This window comes from Ovis aries, chromosome 23, assembly GCF_016772045.2.
Source record: "Ovis aries strain OAR_USU_Benz2616 breed Rambouillet chromosome 23, ARS-UI_Ramb_v3.0, whole genome shotgun sequence".
Classification (NCBI taxonomy): Eukaryota; Metazoa; Chordata; class Mammalia; order Artiodactyla; family Bovidae; genus Ovis; species Ovis aries.
This window is the reverse complement of record NC_056076.1, coordinates 33,624,289-33,642,735: the sequence shown is the minus strand read 5'-3', so window position 1 is coordinate 33,642,735 and position 18,447 is coordinate 33,624,289. Positions and strand designations below refer to the sequence as shown.

The window sequence follows — 18,447 nt, the reverse complement described above, 5'->3', positions numbered from 1 at the left end:
CCCATTCCTTTATAGAAATAAATCTGTTGGAGAAGTATGCATTTAAAACAGAAAACTAAATTGTGTGAAAAGTTTGCATTTTTCCAACATCAGAATATAATCATTTTCTGATAGATAAAAACAGCAATTAGGGGATTAAAAAGGGAAGAGGCCTTAATACTGTTCCTGATTTTTAAGCCACATTTTGACTGTCTGGTCCATAGTGATATTTGTGGGCTCTCTTTTGGTGGCAAAATAAATTTCTGGAGTTCCACATACTATATAATGTAACTGGAAGGAATCTGTTCCTCACAGTAGCCTCCTTTGAGGAGCTCAATTCTGGGGGCTGGGTGGGAGGACAGAATGAACACTAGGGTCCAAGTGTCGTGGGCATCAATTTCATGCCAGGCATGTGCACCCACGAGTAAGCCCAGTACGCTCAGGCGGCATTACTGATGGGTGGAGTCATGGTTCCTGGAAGTAAGGAGCAGACTGAGCCCGCCCTCCCTGCTCCCAAGGACAGCCTGCATCCACACAGAGGAGGCTCCACAAATAGCCCTACTCTGGCTTTCTGAGTCTCCACCTGCGTCTCTCTATTTTGTAACACAAGTCTGTCTTCCCTGTTACATGTGTATATGTGTGTTAGTCCCTCAGTAGTGTCTGACTGTAATCTCATGGACTGTAGCCTGCCAGGCTCCTCTGTCCATGGGATTTCCCAGGCAGGAATACTGGAGTGGGTTGCCATTTCCTTCTCCAGGGGATCTTCCTGACTCTGGGATCGAACCCAGGTCTCCTGCATTGCAGTCAGATTCTTTACCATCTGAGCTATAGGGAAGTCCCTTCCCTGTTATGTGGTTCCCTTCAAGTCAGGAAGAGGGGGTAAAAGGCTCCACACTGGCCTCAGCCCCAAGACTAGTTCCCCAATCTAGCTGTACCATCATTAAGGCTGATTCTCTATCCACTATTGATCCAAGGTGCAACCAGTTAAAAGGCAAAGAGGAAGACGAGAAAAGGACTGTCCCCCTCAAAGCCTCTCACACTTACCAGTCTGGACAGCGCTCTGGAACCAGCATAGATGATACCCACAAATAGCACTGAAGCAGGAAGCCATGTCAAAACATCAGATCTGGAAAAGAGGGAAAGAGGCCATCATATTTCTGTCCAAAAGACCTCCCTGGAAGATATGACCCTCCCATTCACCAAATACAGCACCCGTGGCTGTCTAAGCATCCCCAGGTGACTGGTGAAGCCTGACACAGTGTGTATCATCAAGCTGGATGGTGGCTGACCAAAGCATTCTGCCTACAGCCCATCACTCAGCCAATGATGTGGCCCCACAATCAGCCACAGACAAGCTGGAGATAGAAAAAGGCTTCCTGCAGGCTGGGAGACAGAACAGACCTGATTTTTTTTTAAGGACCAGGGAACATTGTTCTTTGAAATTTAAGAGGTCAGATGCTTTGAACCCATACCAAATTCCTTTCAATTTTTTTAAAAAGCTATTTACCTAGCAAAGGGCTTCCCTGATGGCTCAGTAGGTAAAGAATGTGCCTGCGATGTGGGAGACATAAGAGATGCAAGTTCAATCCCTGGGTTGGGAAGATCCCCTGGAGGAAGAAAATGGCAATCCACTCCAGTATTCTTGACTGAAAAATCCCATGGACAGAGAAGCCTGGCAGGCTACAGTCTATGGGGTCACAAAGAGTCAGACACGACTAAGCTACTAAGCACACACACACCTACCAAGGTACCAAACAGCTCCATCGAACCACGAAAGGAGCCACAGGATTAAAGGATGGAATTAAAACGAGTGCTTGAACTTGAGCTGGTTGGCCATGTGCTGAGCCTCAACAGTTAACCTGGGATGCCAGTTCAAGAAATCTCTAAGGACTTCTCAAGGGCACATTTCTTCAATTACACTGTGGCCGCACCAAGAACTGCTTTTTCAACTCAGCTGAGGATCTTGTTTACTCAAGAAAAGCAAAATCCCAGGCTTTACATAGAGCACACATCACTGAGGGTGCAACTTGCTTTCCCCATTAGTTACAAATGCATTCGGTTCACTAAAGCAAGTTCCCAGAATCATTCTAATAATAAATATGAATTAATGAAAGTATTCCTGAAGGATATAACATAATAATCCCAAGTAACTCAATGAACTGCTCTCCTCAGATGGTGCCTGTTCAAGAAATGTTCTTTGTTAATTCGATTAACATAAGCAGGGACTTTATCTATCATCAGACCTGCTTTTTGCACAACCTCCCAGAGAATGAAGCATGAAAATGCTTTTAGTCTCAAATAAGGCCTTCAACCCTACCTTCTATACACATTCATTCAGCCAAAACTCATAGCAACTGACAAGGTGCTCACAGCAGAGTTAATATTACCAGCATCATCGCTGACATTGTTTGAGCCTTCCTACAAACCAGGCCCTGTGCTAAATATTTTCTATGCTGTTATCATTTTTTTTAATCTGCACAATAGGGACTTCCCTGGTGATCCATCAGTTGGGAGTCTGCCTTCCAGTGCAGGGGACGTGGGTTTAAACCCTGGTTTAGGAATTATGATCCTACATGCTGTGTGGTGTGGCCAAAATAAATAAATAAACAAAAACAAAACAGTATTGACTGCTCAGCTTGAAAATACCACCAACATTTTTAGGGAGGCAGTCCTAAGATGGCAGAGGAATAAGACGAGGAGACCACTTTCTCCCCTACAAATTCATCAAAAGAACATTTGAACGCTGAGAAAATTCCACCCAACAACTGAATGCCGGCAGAGGACATTAGGCACCCAGAAAAGCAGCCCATTGTCTTCGAAAGAGATGTTTTATCAATAGTGCTGTATAGACGGAGAAGTCTTGAGGCTATTGTAAAAATAAGACTGAAAACCAGAAGCAGGAGGCTTAAGTCCAATTCCTGAGAACACCAGAGAACTCCTGACTCCAGGGAACATTAATCGACAGGAGCTCATCAAACACCTCCATACATACACTGAAACCAAGCACCACCCAAGGACTAACAAGTTCCAGAGCAAGATATACCACGCAAATTCTCCAGCAACACAGGAACATAGCCCTGAGCTTCAATATACAGGCTCCCCAAAGTCACTCCAAACCCACTGACATCTCATAACTCATTACTGGACACTTCAGCACACTCCAGAGAGAAGAAATCCAGCTCCACCCACCAGAACACCGACACAAGCTTCCCTAACCAGGAACCCTTGACAAGCCACTGATACAACCCCACTCACAGCAAGAAAACTCCATAATAAAGAGAACTCCACAAACTGCCAGAATTCAGAAAGGCCACCCCCAAACACGGCAATATAAACAAGACGAAGAGACAGAGGAATACCCAGCAGGTAAAGGAACAGGATAAATGCCCACCAAACCAAACAAAAGAGGAAGAGATAGGGAATCTACCTGAGAAAGAATTCCGAATAATGATAGTGAAAATGATCCGAAATCTTGAAAACAAAATGGAATCACAGATAAACAGCCTGGAGACAAGGATTGAGAAGATACAAGAAAGGTTTAACAAGGACCTAGAAGAAATAAAAAAGAGTCAATTTATAATGAATAATGCAATAAATGATATAAAAAACACTCTACAGGGAACAAATAGTAGAATAACAGAAGCAGAAGATAGGATTAGTGAGGTAGAAGATAGAATGGCAGAAATAAATGAATCAGAGAGGAAAAAATAAAAATGAATTAAAAGAAATGAGGACAATCTCAGAGACCTCTGGGACAATGTTAAACAACCCAACATTCGAATCATAGGAGTCCCAGAAGAAGAAGACAAAAAGAAAGACCATGAGAAAATACTTGAGGAGATAATAGCTGAAAACTTCCCTAAAATGGGGAAAGAAATAATCACCCAAGTCCAAGAAACCCAAAGAGTCCCAAACAGGATAAACCCAAGGCAAAACACCCCAAGACATATATTAATCAAATTAGCAAAGATCAAATACAAAGAACAAATATTAAAAGTAGCAAGGGAAAAAAAGCAAATAACATACAAGGGGATTCCCATAAGGATAACAGCTGATCTTTCAATAGAAATTCTTCAGGCAAGGAGAGAATGGCAGGACATACTGAAAGTGATGAAAGAAAATAACCTACAGCCCAGATTACTGTACCCAGCAAGGATCTCATTCAAATATGAAGGAGAAATCAAAAGCTTTACAGACAAGCAAAAGCTGAGAGAATTCAGCACCATCAAACCAGCTCTCCAACAAATGCTAAAGGATCTTCTCTAGACAGGAAACACAAAAAGGGTATATAAACTCAAACCCAAAACAATAAAGTAAATGGCAATGGTATCATCAGTTCAGCTCAGTTCAGTCGCTCAGTCATGTCTGACTCTTCACGACCCCATGAATCGCAGCACACCAGGCCTCCCTGTCCATCACCAACTCCTGGAGTTCACTCAGATTCACGTCCATCGAGTCAGTGATGCCATTCAGCCATCTCATCCTCTGTCGTCCCCTTCTCCTCCTGCCCCCAATCCCTCCCAACAGCAAAGTCTTTTCCAATGAGTCAGCTCTTCACATGAGGTGGCCAAAGTACTGGAGTTTCAGCTTTAGCATCATTCCTTCCAAAGAAATCCCAGGGTTGATATCCTTCAGAACGGACTGGTTGGATCGCCTTGGTATCATACTTATCAATAATTACCTTAAACATAAATGGGTTGAATGCCCCAACCAAAAGACAAAGACTGGCTGAATGGATACAAAAACAAGACCCCTATAGATGTTGTCTACAAGAGACCCACCTCAAAACAAGGGACACATACAGACTGAAAGTGAAGGGTTGGAAAAAGATATTCCACGCAAATAGAGACCAAAAGAAAGCAGGAGTAGCAATACTCGTATCAGATAAAATAGACTTTAAAACAAAGACTGTGAAAAGAGACAAAGAAGGACACTACATAATGATCAAAGGATCAATCCAAGAAGAAGATATAACAATTATAAATATATATGCACCCAACATAGGAGCACCGCAATATGTAAGACAAATGCTAACAAGTATGAAAGGGGAAATGAACAATAACACAATAATAGTGGGAGACTTTAATACCCCACTCACACCTATGGATAGATCAACTAAACAGAAAATTAACAAGGAAACACAAACTTTAAATGATACAATAGACCAGTTAGACCTAATTGATATCTATAGGACATTTCACCCCAAAACAATGAATTTCTGAAGCGTACATGGAACCTTCTCCAGGATAGATCATATCCTGGGCCATAAATCTAGCCTTGGTAAATTCAAAAAAATTGAAATCATTCCAAGCATCTTTTCTGACCACAATGGAATAAGATTAGATCTCAATTACAGGAGAGGAGAAAAATTATTAAAAATTCCAACATATGAAGGCTGAACAACAGGCTGCTGAAAAACCAACAAATCACAGAAGAAATTAAAAAAAATCAAAATATGCATAAAAATGAATGAAAATGAAAACACAACAACCCAAAACCTGTGGGACACTGTAAAAGCAGTGCTAAGGGGAAGGTTCAAAGCAATACAGGCATATCTCAAGAAACAAGAAAAAAGTCAAATAAATAACCTAACTATACACCTAAAGCAACTAGAAAAGGAAGAAATGAAGAGCCCTGGGGTTAATAGAAGGAAAGAAATTTTAAAAACTAGGGCAGAAATAAATGCAAACAAAATAAAAGACACCATCGCAAAAATCAACAAAGCCAAAAGCTGGTTCTTTGAGAGGATAAATAAAATTGACAAACCATTAGCCAGACTCATCAAGAAACAAAGGGAGAAAAATCAAATCAATAAAATTAGAAATTAAAATGGAGAGATCACAACAGACAACACAGAAATACAAAGGATCATGAGACTACATATCAGCAATTATATGCCAATAAAATGGACAACGTGGAAGAAATGGACAAATTCTTAGATAAGTACAACTTTGCAAAACTGAACCAGGAAAAAATAGAAAATCTTAACAGACCCCCTCACAAGCATGGAAATTGAAAACTGTAATCAGAAATCTCCCAGCAAACAAAAGCCCAAGTCCAGACGGATTGACAGCTGAATTCTACCAAAAATTTAGAGAAGAGCTAACACCTATCCTTGGAGAAGGCAATGGCACCCCACTCCAGTACTCTTGCCTGGAAAATCCCATGGACGGAGGAGCCTGGTAGGCTGCAGTCCATGGGGTTGCGAAGAGTCAGACATGACTGAGTGACTTCACTTTCACTTTTCACTTTCATGCATTGGAGAAGGAAATGGCAATCCACTCCAGTGTTCTTGCCTGGAGAATCCCAGGGATGGGAGAGCCCAGTGGGCTACCATCTATGGGGTTGCACAGAGTCGGACACAACTGAAGTGACTTAGCAGCAGCAGCAGCAGCAACACCTATCCTACTCAAACTCCTCCAGAAAATTGCAGAGGAAAGGAAACTTCCAAACTCATTCTATGAGGCCACCATCACCCTAATACCAAAACCTGACAAAGATGCCACAAAAAAAGAAAACTACAGGCCAATATCACTGATGAACATAGATGCAAAAAGCCTTAACAAAATTCTAGCAATCAGAATCCAACAACACATTCAAAAGATCATACATCATGACCAAGTGGGCTTTATCCCAGGGATGCAAGGATTCTTCAATATCCGCAAATCAATCAACCTAATACACCACATTAACAAATTGAAAAATAAAAGCCATATGATTATCTCAATAGATGCAGAGAAAGCCTTTGACAAAATTCAACATCCATTTATGATAAAAACTCTCCAGGAAGCAGGAATAGAAGGAACATACCTCAACATAATAAAAGCTATATATGACAAACCCACAGCAAACATTATTCTCAATGGTGAAAAATTGAAAGCATTTCCCCCAAAGTCAGGAACAAGACAAGGGTGCCCACTTTCACCACTACTATTCAACATAGTTTTGGAAGTTTTGGCCACAGCAATCAGAGCAGAAAAAGAAATAAAAGGAATCGAAATTGGAAAAGAAGAAGTAAAACTCTCACTCTTTGCAGATGACACGATCCTCTACATAGAAAACCCTAATGATGCCACCAGAAAATTACTAGAGCTAATCAATGAATATAGTAAAGTTGCAGGATATAAAATCAACACACAGAAATCCCTTGCATTCCTATACACTAATAATGAGAAAACAGAAAAGAGAAACTAAGAAAACAATTCCATTCACCATTGCAATGAAAAGAAAAAAATACTTAGGAATATATCTGCCTAAAGAAACAAAAGACCTATGTATAGAAAACTATAAAACACTGGTGAAAGAAATCAAAGAGGACACTAATAGATGGAGAAATATACCATGTTCATGGATCAGAAGAATCAATAAAGTGAAAATGAGTATACTACCCAAAGCAATCTATAGATTCAATGCAGTCCCTATCAAGCTACCAACAGTATTTTTCACAGAGCTAGAACAAATAATTTCACAATTTGTATGGAAATACAAAAAACCTTGAATAGCCAAAGCAATCTTGAGAAAGAAGAATGGAACTGGAGGAATCAACCTGCCTGACTTCAGGCTCTACTACAAAGCCACAGTCATCAAGACAGTATGGTACTGGCACAAAGTCAGAAATATAGATCAATGGTACAAAATAGAAAGCCCAGAGATAAATCCACACACCTATGGGCACCTTATCTTTGACAAAGGAGGCAAGAATATACAATGGATTAAAGACAATCTCTTTAACAAGTGGTGCTGGGAAAACTGGTCAACCACTTGTAAAAGAATGAAACTAGAACACTTTCTAACACCATACACAAAAATAAACTCAAAATGGATTAAAGATCTAAACGTAAGACCAGAAACTATAAAACTCCTAGAGGAGAACATAGGCAAAACACTCTCTGACATACATCACAGCAGGATCCTCTATGACCCACCTCCCAGAATATTGGAAATAAAAGCAAAAATAAACAAATGGGATCTAATTAAAATTAAAAGCTTCTGCACAACAAAGGAAACTATACGCAAGGTGAAAAGACAGCCTTCAGAATGGGAGAAAATAATAGCAAATGAAGCAACTGACAAAGAATTAATCTCAAAAATATACAAGCAACTCCTGCAGTTCATTCCAGGAAAATAAACGACCCAGTCAAAAAATGGGCCAAAGAACTAAACAGACATATCTCCAAAGAAGACATACAGATGGCTAACAAACACATGAAAAGATGCTCAACATCACTCATTATCAGAGAAATGCAAATCAAGACCACAATGAAGTACCATTTCATGCCAGTCAGAATGGCTACTATCCAAAAGTCTACAAGCAATAAATGTTAGAGAGGGTATGGAGCAAAGGGAACTCTCTTACACTGTTGGTGGGAATGCAAACTAGTACAGTCACTATGGAGAACATTACGGAGATTCCTTAAAAAACTGGAAATTGAACTGCCATACGACCCAGCAATCCCACCGCTGGGCATACACACCGAGGAAACCAGAATTGAAAGAGACACGTATACCCCTATGTTCATCGCAGCACTGTTTTATAATAGCCAGGACAAGGAAGCAACCTAGATGTCCATCAGCAGATGAATGGATAAGAAAGCTGTGGTACATATACACAATGGAGTATTACTCAGCCATTAAAAAGAATACATTTGAATGAGTTCTAAATGAGGTGGGTAACACTGGAGCCCATTATACATAGTGAAGTAAGCCAGAAAGAAAAACATTAATACAGTATACTAACACATATACATGGAATTTAGAAAGATGGTAACGATAACCCTGTATGCGAGACAGCAAAAGAGACACAGATGTATAGAACAGTCTTTTGGACTCTGTGGGAGAGGGAGAGGGTGGGATGATTTGGGAGAATGGCATTGAAACATGTATAATATCATATGTGAAATGAATCACCAGTCCAGGTTCAATTCATGATACAGGATGCTCGGGCTGGTGCACTGGGATGACCCGGAGGGATGGTATGGGGAGGGAGGTGGGAGGGGGGTTCAGGATAGGGAACACATGTATACCCGTGGCAGATTCACGTTGATGTATGGCAAAACCAATACAATGTTGTAAAGCAATTAGCCTCTACTTAAAATAAATAAATTTATATTTAAAAAAATAAAAGAAATAAATGAAATGGAAAAAAATTTTAAAAGAAAAAAGGAAATACCACCAATATTTTTAAAACGTGTATTTTTTTAAAAAAAAAAAGAGAAAGTTTAGGCAAAATTGGAAGATATGTACAAATAAATATTTTTTTCTGCATAAAAATTGTTAGCAGATTCTGAAAAGCAACTGGGACCTCTGGAAAGTTAAGGTTGTACTGCAAAAAGTTTTGAAACACAAAAAATGAGGGAAAATCTCTCAATTGTAGCAAAGTATTAACAGCCAAAGACTTGTCACCCCAAGTGAAGCCATCTTAGACTTTCAGACTCCAGAAGTGTAAGATAATAAATTTGTGTTATTTTTAAGCCAAAAAAAAAAAAAAAGGAAATTCTGTCTCTGTAAGTACTCTAAGTATGGAGCATGGCATAAGGTCTGACTAAATTTTCCTCCATATCTTACTACTAGAGTAGAATTTTTTTCTCTCAATAAAACATGTTTCTTTTTGTTGTTAAAAAAAAAAAAGAGAAAGGGGACTTCCCCGGTGGTCAGGTGGTTCAGACTTCGCCATCCAACACAGGGGGTGCCAATTAGACCCCTGGTTGGGGAGCTAAGATCCTACATGCCTTGTGGGCAAAAATCCAAAAAATGTAACACAGAAACAATATTGTAAGAAATTCAATAAAGACTTAAAAAAAAAAAAAAAGAAAGAACTTCAACCAGAAAAAAATATATACAGGCTGCTTCAGGAATTCTAACTTGGATCTCTGGCTTCCAGAGTTTTCACAACTGTTGAGTGGGGTCTCATAATATGGAGGGGTCAGACCTTTCAACTGGTCAGACCCCAGCTACTGGGGCAGATAAAATTCAGGACAACTGAAGCTTCCATGCTCTTCCAGGCAGTGTGGAGACAAGATGAAGATGTGAGCTGCAAGGGTGGTGCTTCTCAGCGTTTTTGTCATCTCTCGAAGCAGTTCTTTAAACTCCTTTCTTCAGGAAGAAAGGAAACTATACTTTTGATATCCTAGTTAGCTCAGCTAAAACTGAGGATTCTTTTCTCAGAAGATATAGCAGTAAGTGATGGAAATCGTATCTAATTCTGGGCACTGGAGACTATAATCTTATAATGGTCACATGGTTGCCCAAATCTTGGAAATTATGATTAGCTCTCTTTACTTCCAAGGACTGTTCCAGCAGTCAGCTAACTTTAACCAATAGCTCTAAAAGACAGATTTCACTCACATTTCTGGGTGGGCTGTGTCCTGTCTTCTAGGTCAGGGCATCTAGGACAGGGGCTATCCAGGGGTCATAGAGGTCATCTAGGGGTGGGGGCAGGAAGGATGCACAAATACAGAGCAGGGGGTTGTATGTAGTAGGAAGAATATGGTCAGGCAAACCTTCCTACTTAGCAGGTCTATATCCCAACTCTAAAGCTAGTTTGCAGTGAAAGCTCACTTTTTTCATTTATAAAATAGGGATAATAATGCTCAGAAGGCTACTGAGATGATTAGCTAAGAGAATGAATAAGCAGCACTCGGGGCAATGCATGGCACGTTAAAAAACAATATTCAATAAATGTTCTGCTTCTGGGTTTTCCACACACAACTCCAAGGACAGACGCCTCTAGGAAAGATTGAGAGATCTGCCTATATAAAATGGCCAAAAATATCATGAAGAAAATGAAAAGATGATTAACAAACCAGGAAAAATATAGGCAACACATAAAACCGGTTGGAGTTTAATATGCTTGATGTAGGATGCATGTTTATAAATTGATGACAGAAAAACCAACTCCCCAAAAGAAAAAAGAAAAATAGTCAAATGACAAAAATAGGTAATTTTCTCTCTCCTGCTTCTGTTTGTGTCTCTCTCTCATACCCACATACACACAAGAAATACCAATGGCCAATAAACATATGAAAAATTATTCAACATCCATTATACTACAAGAATTTTAAAATAAAACAATGATATACTGGACTTTCCTGGTGATACAGTGGACAGGAATCCGCTTGCCAATGCAGGGGACATGGGTTTGATCCCTGGTACTTAGGGAGCAACTAAGTCCATGTGCCCCCGCAACTACTGAGACTACGTGCGGCAATTAGTGAGGCCCGCCTGTGCCCTGCAACAGGAGAAGCACTGCAATGAGAAGCCCATGCACCGCAACTGGAGTAGCCTCTGCTCTTTGCAACCAGAGAAAGCCCAAGCACAGCCACAAAGACCCAGCAGAGCCACAAATAAATAAACAAATAATTTTAAACCCTAAGCCAATCTTTTGAAAAACAATGATATACCAAGTTTTGCCCAAGAAACTGCTGCTGCTGCTGCTAAGTCACTTCAGTCATGTCCAACTCTGTGTGACCCCATAGACGGCAGCCCACCAGGCTCCTCTGTCCCTGGGATGCTCCTCTGTCCCTGGGATTCTCCAGGCAAGAGTACTGGAATGGGGTGCCATCGCCTTCTCCACCCAAGAAACTAGCAGTTTTTAAAAAATGATATGTAATGGGGAGGGAGGTGGGAGTGGGGTTCAGGATGGGGAACACATGTACACCTATGGCACATTCATGTCAATGTATGACAAAACCAATACAATATTGTAAAGTAGCCTCCAATTAAAATAAATAAATTTAAATTTTAAAAATGATATGTAATATAGGGGGTCATAAAATTAATGCCTTCATATACTGTTGTGGGATGTGTGTGTGTGTGTTAGTTGCTCAGTTGTGTCCAACTCTTTGCACTCCCATGGACTGTAACCTGCCAGGCTCCTCTGTCCATGGGATGGATTCTCCAGGGAGTAACACTGGAGTGGGTTGTCATTTCCTTCTCCAGAGGATCTTCCCAACCCAGGGATTGAACCCAGGTCTCCTACATTGCAGGCGGATTTTTTACCATCTAAGCCATCAGGGAATCTAAATTGGTATTTTTTTGGAGGCTATGTACTTTATTATTTACTATTACTGTTGATGAAGTACTTAAAGATATCTATGATGATGTTTCCACTGACAAGTGGAATAAAACTGCATTGACCTGACTGTTGATCATCAAATATTCTTCAGCCTGTAGCCCTCACCCTCCAGATACCTGCATGGTTCACACTCACATGTACTCAGATCTCTACTCAAAAGTCATCTTATCCCTGAATCCTTCTTACCCATGCCATACAAAATAACAACCATCACCCCATCACTGGCCCACACTCAGGCGCACACACACATACACACTATCCACTTATCCAGCTCCATTTTTCTCTCCACCTATCACGTCATCCATTTACATTTCATTTGTTTCTTGTCTGTCTACCTCCATTAGAACATAGCAAGGGTGTTTGTTCTGTTCCTTGTTTATCCCATACATCTAAAACAATATCTGGCTTATACAACAGATGCTCAAATATTTGCTGAATGAATCGCCATGAATTATTTTTGTAACTTAAAAAAAAAAAGGTTTCCCTGCTCTTGCTAGTTAGGTACAAAGCAACAAGATACATCAGGAAACTGAAGTCACGACCCTAATTCACATTTCTTCCTCTGTTTTTCTCAAGCCCTTCAGAGACTTTGCTCTGAACAAAATTGTTGGTGCTTACAGCTACTCAGTTTCCAAGGACAGGGATGAAAGCAAAAAATTCCTATATCCTGTCATCTGCCTCTCTAAAATGGCCCCAATGGAGGAGCTGTAACAATTTCAAATTCAATAAACATTTACAACAATCATGTTGTAACCTACAACCGTAACAACAAAAGACTGCATTAAAAAACAAACATGTTTTTCTTCAATAGACAAGAACTTAGAAACTTGAAATAGAGGCAGTTATTTTGTTTCCTATGATAATTTAATCTCTTTTTCTTATTAAAAAATGGTGCCTTCCATGTTGGAAAATTTTGAAAACACAGATTATCAAGAAAAATGTTATAATTATAATACTACTATCCAAAGACAACCACTGTTAATATTTTGTTTCATCTCTTTCCAAACAGTAGCCATATGCACATATACAAACACTTCAACAAAAATTGGATCCAACTATACAGGTTGTTTTATAACTTGCTTAACACCTTCCCATGTCAAAAAGGTCATCCCCAACTCATTAATAATTATATTCTATGCTGGCGGGCTACAGTCCATAGGGTTGCAAAGAGTCAGACACAGCTGAGGGACTGAGCACACATGCATATCCCATGCTACAGCTGAACATGTAAGTTCAGCCTAGGTTTTTACTCTTCTAACGCAGTATTGATTATCCTTGACTATATTCTCCTCTCGTATTCATGATGTTCACAATATTAAGAATATATTTCCTGAAGTAGGATTGCTGTTCAAAGATACACCTATTAAAGTTTGCAACTGGTTATATAATTGCCTTCCAAGGACCTATACTGATTTATTCTCTGCTATGAACTGCATGTTAATGTCCTCCCAAAATTCATATGTTGAAATTCTAATCCTTAGTGTGATGGAGGGAGGCAGGGCCCTTGGGAGGTAATCAGATCATCAGGGTGTGGCCCTCATGATGGAATTAGTGCCCTGTAAGAAGAGCATGCCTCCTCTATTCTCTCTGCTTCATCAGTCTCTCTCTCTCTCTGTTTCTTACACACACCACCACCAGGTAAAGAAACAGCAAGAAAGAGTTCATGCATGCATGTGCGCTCAGTTGCCAAGTTGTGTCTGACTCTTTGTGACCCCGTGGACTGGAGCCTGCCAGATTCCTCTGTCCATGGGATTCTCCAGGCAAGAATACTGGAGTGGGTTGCCATTCCTCCTCCAGGGGATCATCCCAACCCAGGGATTGAACCCGCGTCTCCTGCACTGGCGGCAGATTCTTTACCACTGAGCCACCGGGGCAACCCAACAAGAAAGCAAACATCCATAAACCCAGAAGATGCCTTCCCCAGAACCCAGCCACACTGGCACCTTGATCCTGGACATTCCAGCTTCCAGAGCTGTGAGAGATAAATGTCTAGTGTCTGTTGTTTAAGCCCACGGTCTTTTGTGCCAGCAGCCTGAGCTGATGGAGATGCTCCTTGGCAGCTTCAACACTGCGTGATTCAACACTACGTGATTCCAAGACACTCAACAGCCTACTAGGAACAAAGGAGTACCTCCTCTCCACCTGTAATTCATAAGGTGGCACCATCTGGGCCTCCTATGCTGGTTTACCCTTGCATTGTTCTATCAAAGGAGGCAAGACAGGATTAAATCCTGAGAAGGTCCTGGCAGAATCTTAAGTCTCTGTGGTTTGAGGGCCTCTGGGGAGCTGTTAAACCAGGAAGTGCGTGTGTGTGTGTGTGTGTGTGTGTGTGTGTGTGTGTGTGTGTGTGTGTGTGTGTGTGTGTGTGTGTGTGTGTGTAGGAGGGATCTCATAGCAACTCCTTTTGAGAGAAATTGCAGACTGTACTCTGTTGAAGGACTATTTGCTACGGGGTCTGCTTTAAAAAGAGTGGTGACACCCAGTTTTTCCTACATGATTTATTAGCACAAATGCTGCATCTTGTTTGCATCGTGTACTTTTTGTTTTCTGCTTCTGCACACTCTACTGTCCCTAAGAACCCTGATGAATAAAGCATTTTGCAAGAAGCTAACAATAGTCTGTTGGCATGAATCTTAAAACTGTTGTTACTGAGATGAAGGCTAATTAAATTAAATCACTTGTTTTTCAAATAGAGCATGCATTATTGAAGGAACATCTGCTCTCTGAAAACACTCAGTTTATCTGTTCATGGGAGCCTGGCAGGATCCTTGAGCTGAATTCTTGAAAACTCTTGTGTTATACTGACACCTAGTGACCCAAAAGCTGTTTCCAAACTTGAAAATAACCCTTGACCAAGATATTAGGGAGCTTCCTTGATGGCTCAGAGGTAAAGAATCTGCCTGCCAATGCAGGAGACCCAGGTTTGATCCCTGGATCAGGAAGATCCCCTGGAGTAGGAAATGGCAACGCACTCATCAGTTCAATCCCTAGGTGGGGAACATCTCCTGGAGTAGGAGATGGCAACCTGCTCCAGTATTCTTGCCTGGAGAATTCCATGGACAGAGGAGCCTGATGGGCTACAGTCCATGGGGTTGCAAAGAGTTGGACATGACTGAGCACTATGGACAGAGGTCCCCAAATATGAAGTGAGGCAAGACAGAAGAGGTACATATCTCATCTCTAATAGATGGGAGAAAGAAAACAAGCACCTTGCTCATGCACAGGGTCCAGGGGACTGGAAATCCAAGTTAATGTGTGAGACATAACAGTCTAAGGATGTTTACATTTCATACCACAGATTTAAGAGGCCAGAAAGAGCCATGTGGACTGGGAGTGACAGTGCCACATGGTGAGTCGATCATAAATGAGTTCAGCAGATTCCTTTGCACTGAGTGGTGTGGGCATGGCCTGCAGTGTCAAAGGTCAGAAAATCCCATCCAGAGAAAGACCAGTACTGCATGGTATCACTTATATGGGTCACCTTTTTTTAGAAAGTCAAACTTAATAGCAACTGAGTAGAAGAGTAGTTGTCAGTGGCTAGGGAGTGGGGGGAACAGCTCCGTTTGATAAAAGGACACACACTTTCAGCTACAAGGTGAATAATGTGTATTGATTATTGGTGAACAATGAACAATGTATTCTATGAGGATCTAATATATCATACAGTGATTACAATTGCTCACATTGTACCCTATAATGAAATTTGCTAATAAACTTAACTGTTCTCATAAAGCAAATAAATAAGTGAGGTGATGGATGCCTTTATTAACAGCAAGGTGGGAATCTTTCACAATGTGTGTGTGTGTGTGTGTGTGTGTGTGTGTGTGTAATTACATCACCACACTGTTTACTTTGTGCATGTGCATGCTCAGTTGCTCAGTCATGTCCAACTCTTTGCGACCCCATGGACTGCAGCCCACCAGGTTCCTCTGTCCATGGGATTCTCCAGGCAAGAATACTGGAGCAGGTTGCCATCTCCTACTCCAGGGGATATTGCCCACCTAGGGATTGAACCCATGTCTCCTGTGTCTCTTGTATTGGCAGGTGAATTCTTAACTCACTGAGCCACCTGAGAAGCCCCACTATATACTCTGAATAACTTTAAATTGTATTTGTGAAGGATACTTCAAAAAAAAGCTGATACTTCAGGAAGACTTCCCTGGTGGTCCAGTGATTAAGAATCCATCTGCCAGTGCAGAAGACACGGGTTCAATCCCTGGTCCGGGAAGATTTCACATGCTGTGGGGCAACTAAGCCCACGTGCCTCAACTTCTGAAACCCAAGGGCCCTAGAGCCTGTGCTCTACAGCAAGAGAAGCCACCACAATGAGAAGAAGCCCTGTGCCACAGCTAGAGAAAGCCCACGTGCAGTAATGAAGACCAAAAGCAGCCCCCAAACGCTGATACTTAAAAATATCTTGTCCTTTTACTATCACTGGCCTCCTGGACTTCCCCCAGGTACCACCCCAATCACCAGACCAACACCAATCAGATTTTATTCCCTATTTTATTCTTTTGGTGGTTCTTAGCATATTTCCTGAGGAAGTTTTGAAAGCTGGCTTTATTATTCCCCCAAAGTAATTCCAACATATGCATATATGTAAAGTATTCCTCTGGAGCAAAAACAACAGGGAAGAATATCAAAAACACATGAATTTGAGTGCTAACTTTCCTTCATGAGCAAAGATCACTTTTTAGAAAACTATGAGTCATTCAAAATGAAATGTCAATACATTACAACACTATTTGGGAAATTTAGACCACCAGTAGCTTTGACAAACATGGGCTAGCTCACTGAAAAACCAATAAATAATCGATAATTTAAAAGAAGCACAATCTCAACCCTAGCTGGCTGTCTCATTGTTCATTTCTTTATGGACAGGGCTGAGTTAATTTGCAGGTTTTATCAAAGATATTTGTTAAGGTTCTCCAGCAAAGACTCTCAGTGCACAATTAAGGGGTGGGGGCTTCTTCATCTATTAGAAATCTCTGGTCACAAAGATATTATGACACACGTTGTTGTTTTCCTAACGTAGAATTTCTCTTAACTGAAAAGCTTGAGAGTCAAACTTTTTTCTCATATATATTGTGGACAAAAAGTGACAAGTAAGCTAAAGGTTACTCTCAAAATATTTTTATTTAAATATACAGCCTAGTAACACAGGAGCCAGGAGATGACATCTAAAGTCTCCAGTGAGAGACTTCCCTGATGGTCCAGTGGTTAAGAAAGCGCACTCCCATCACAGAGGACATGGGTTCAATCCCTGGTCAGGGAACTCAGATTCTGGATGCCCCAAGGTACAGCCAAAATAAATAAATAATTTTTAAATAAAATACAGTCTCCAGTGAATTTACAACTTAGTCTGTCCTCAGCAGTGGTTCTAGAATCTAACAGAAGGACATAGTCTCGCTGTGCTACGATGTTGTCAGCTGAAACAGGTCACAATGTTCATTCAGGATCACATTTTGTAAATACAGAAAGCTTGCACTCAGGCCTTCCAACATCTGCTAGAAAACTCACTGCAATGTTCTGCAAAGGTCTGACAACAGCAGAAGCCACTGTAGAATGAGAAGCTTGTGACTGAAAACCAGTGCTATCTTTCCCAAGATAGAGCCTCCCAGGGTATCATCCAGCACCCGGTGATAACAACTGGGTGCTGGGCAAACGTCCTGGGAGAAGAACGATTCCATCGGGTCAGTTGGTGGAGTCACTACATGACATGGCCAGAGGCTGACCCACACAGCAGTCATGGCTCTCTGCAATGGAAGAAGCGTGGTGCTAGTTTCTGTGACTTGTTTGAGAGGGAATCTAGGATTCTCCTGTACTCCCGGCTACAAGGACAGTTTAAATGAACTCTCAATGGCATAGGCTATTAAAGACCAATTTGGAGAGGGTGGGATGAATTGAGAGAGTAGCACTGAAACATATACACATGGTGCATGCAGGCTAAATCACTTTAGTTGCGTCCTACTCTTTGCGACCCTATAGACTAGACTATAGACCGCCAGGCTCCTCCGTCCATGGGATTCTCCAGGCAAGAATACTGGAGTGGGTTGCCATGTCCTACTCCTGGGGATCTTCCTGACCCAGGGATCGAACCCATGTCTTTCATGTCTTCTGCACTGGCAGGCAGGTTCTTTACCACGAGTGCCACCTGGGAAGCCCATACACATGGTAAATATATATACTTACCATGCGTAAAATAGATAGCTAGTAGGAAGTTGCTATATAACACAAGGCTCAAGAGGGAGAGGATAATATGTATACTTAAGGCTGATTCACACTGTTGTATAACAGAAACCAACACAACATTGTAAAGCAATTATCCTCCAATTTAAAAAAAAGAAGGACCAATTTGGGGCCTGCCCTCCATGGGTGAGGGGCTTTCCTTGTGG

At 41.1% G+C, this 18,447-nt stretch overlaps 1 protein-coding gene across 12 annotated transcripts in view; it reads right to left on the bottom strand.

The window, feature by feature from the left end:
* TMEM241 (transmembrane protein 241) overlaps nucleotides 1–18,447 on the bottom strand; it is a 116,422-nt gene that overhangs the window by 85,819 nt on the left and 12,156 nt on the right. For all 12 annotated transcript variants that reach the window (XR_006057820.2, XR_006057819.2, XR_001023979.5 and 9 more), the window contains exon 4: nucleotides 1,024–1,105. Coding sequence is in view for 8 of the 12 variants with exons in the window: in XM_004020478.6 (XP_004020527.2) it covers nucleotides 1,024–1,105 (82 nt within the window). In the remaining 4 variants the exon portion in view is untranslated. The remainder of the gene's footprint in view (nucleotides 1–1,023; nucleotides 1,106–18,447) is intronic.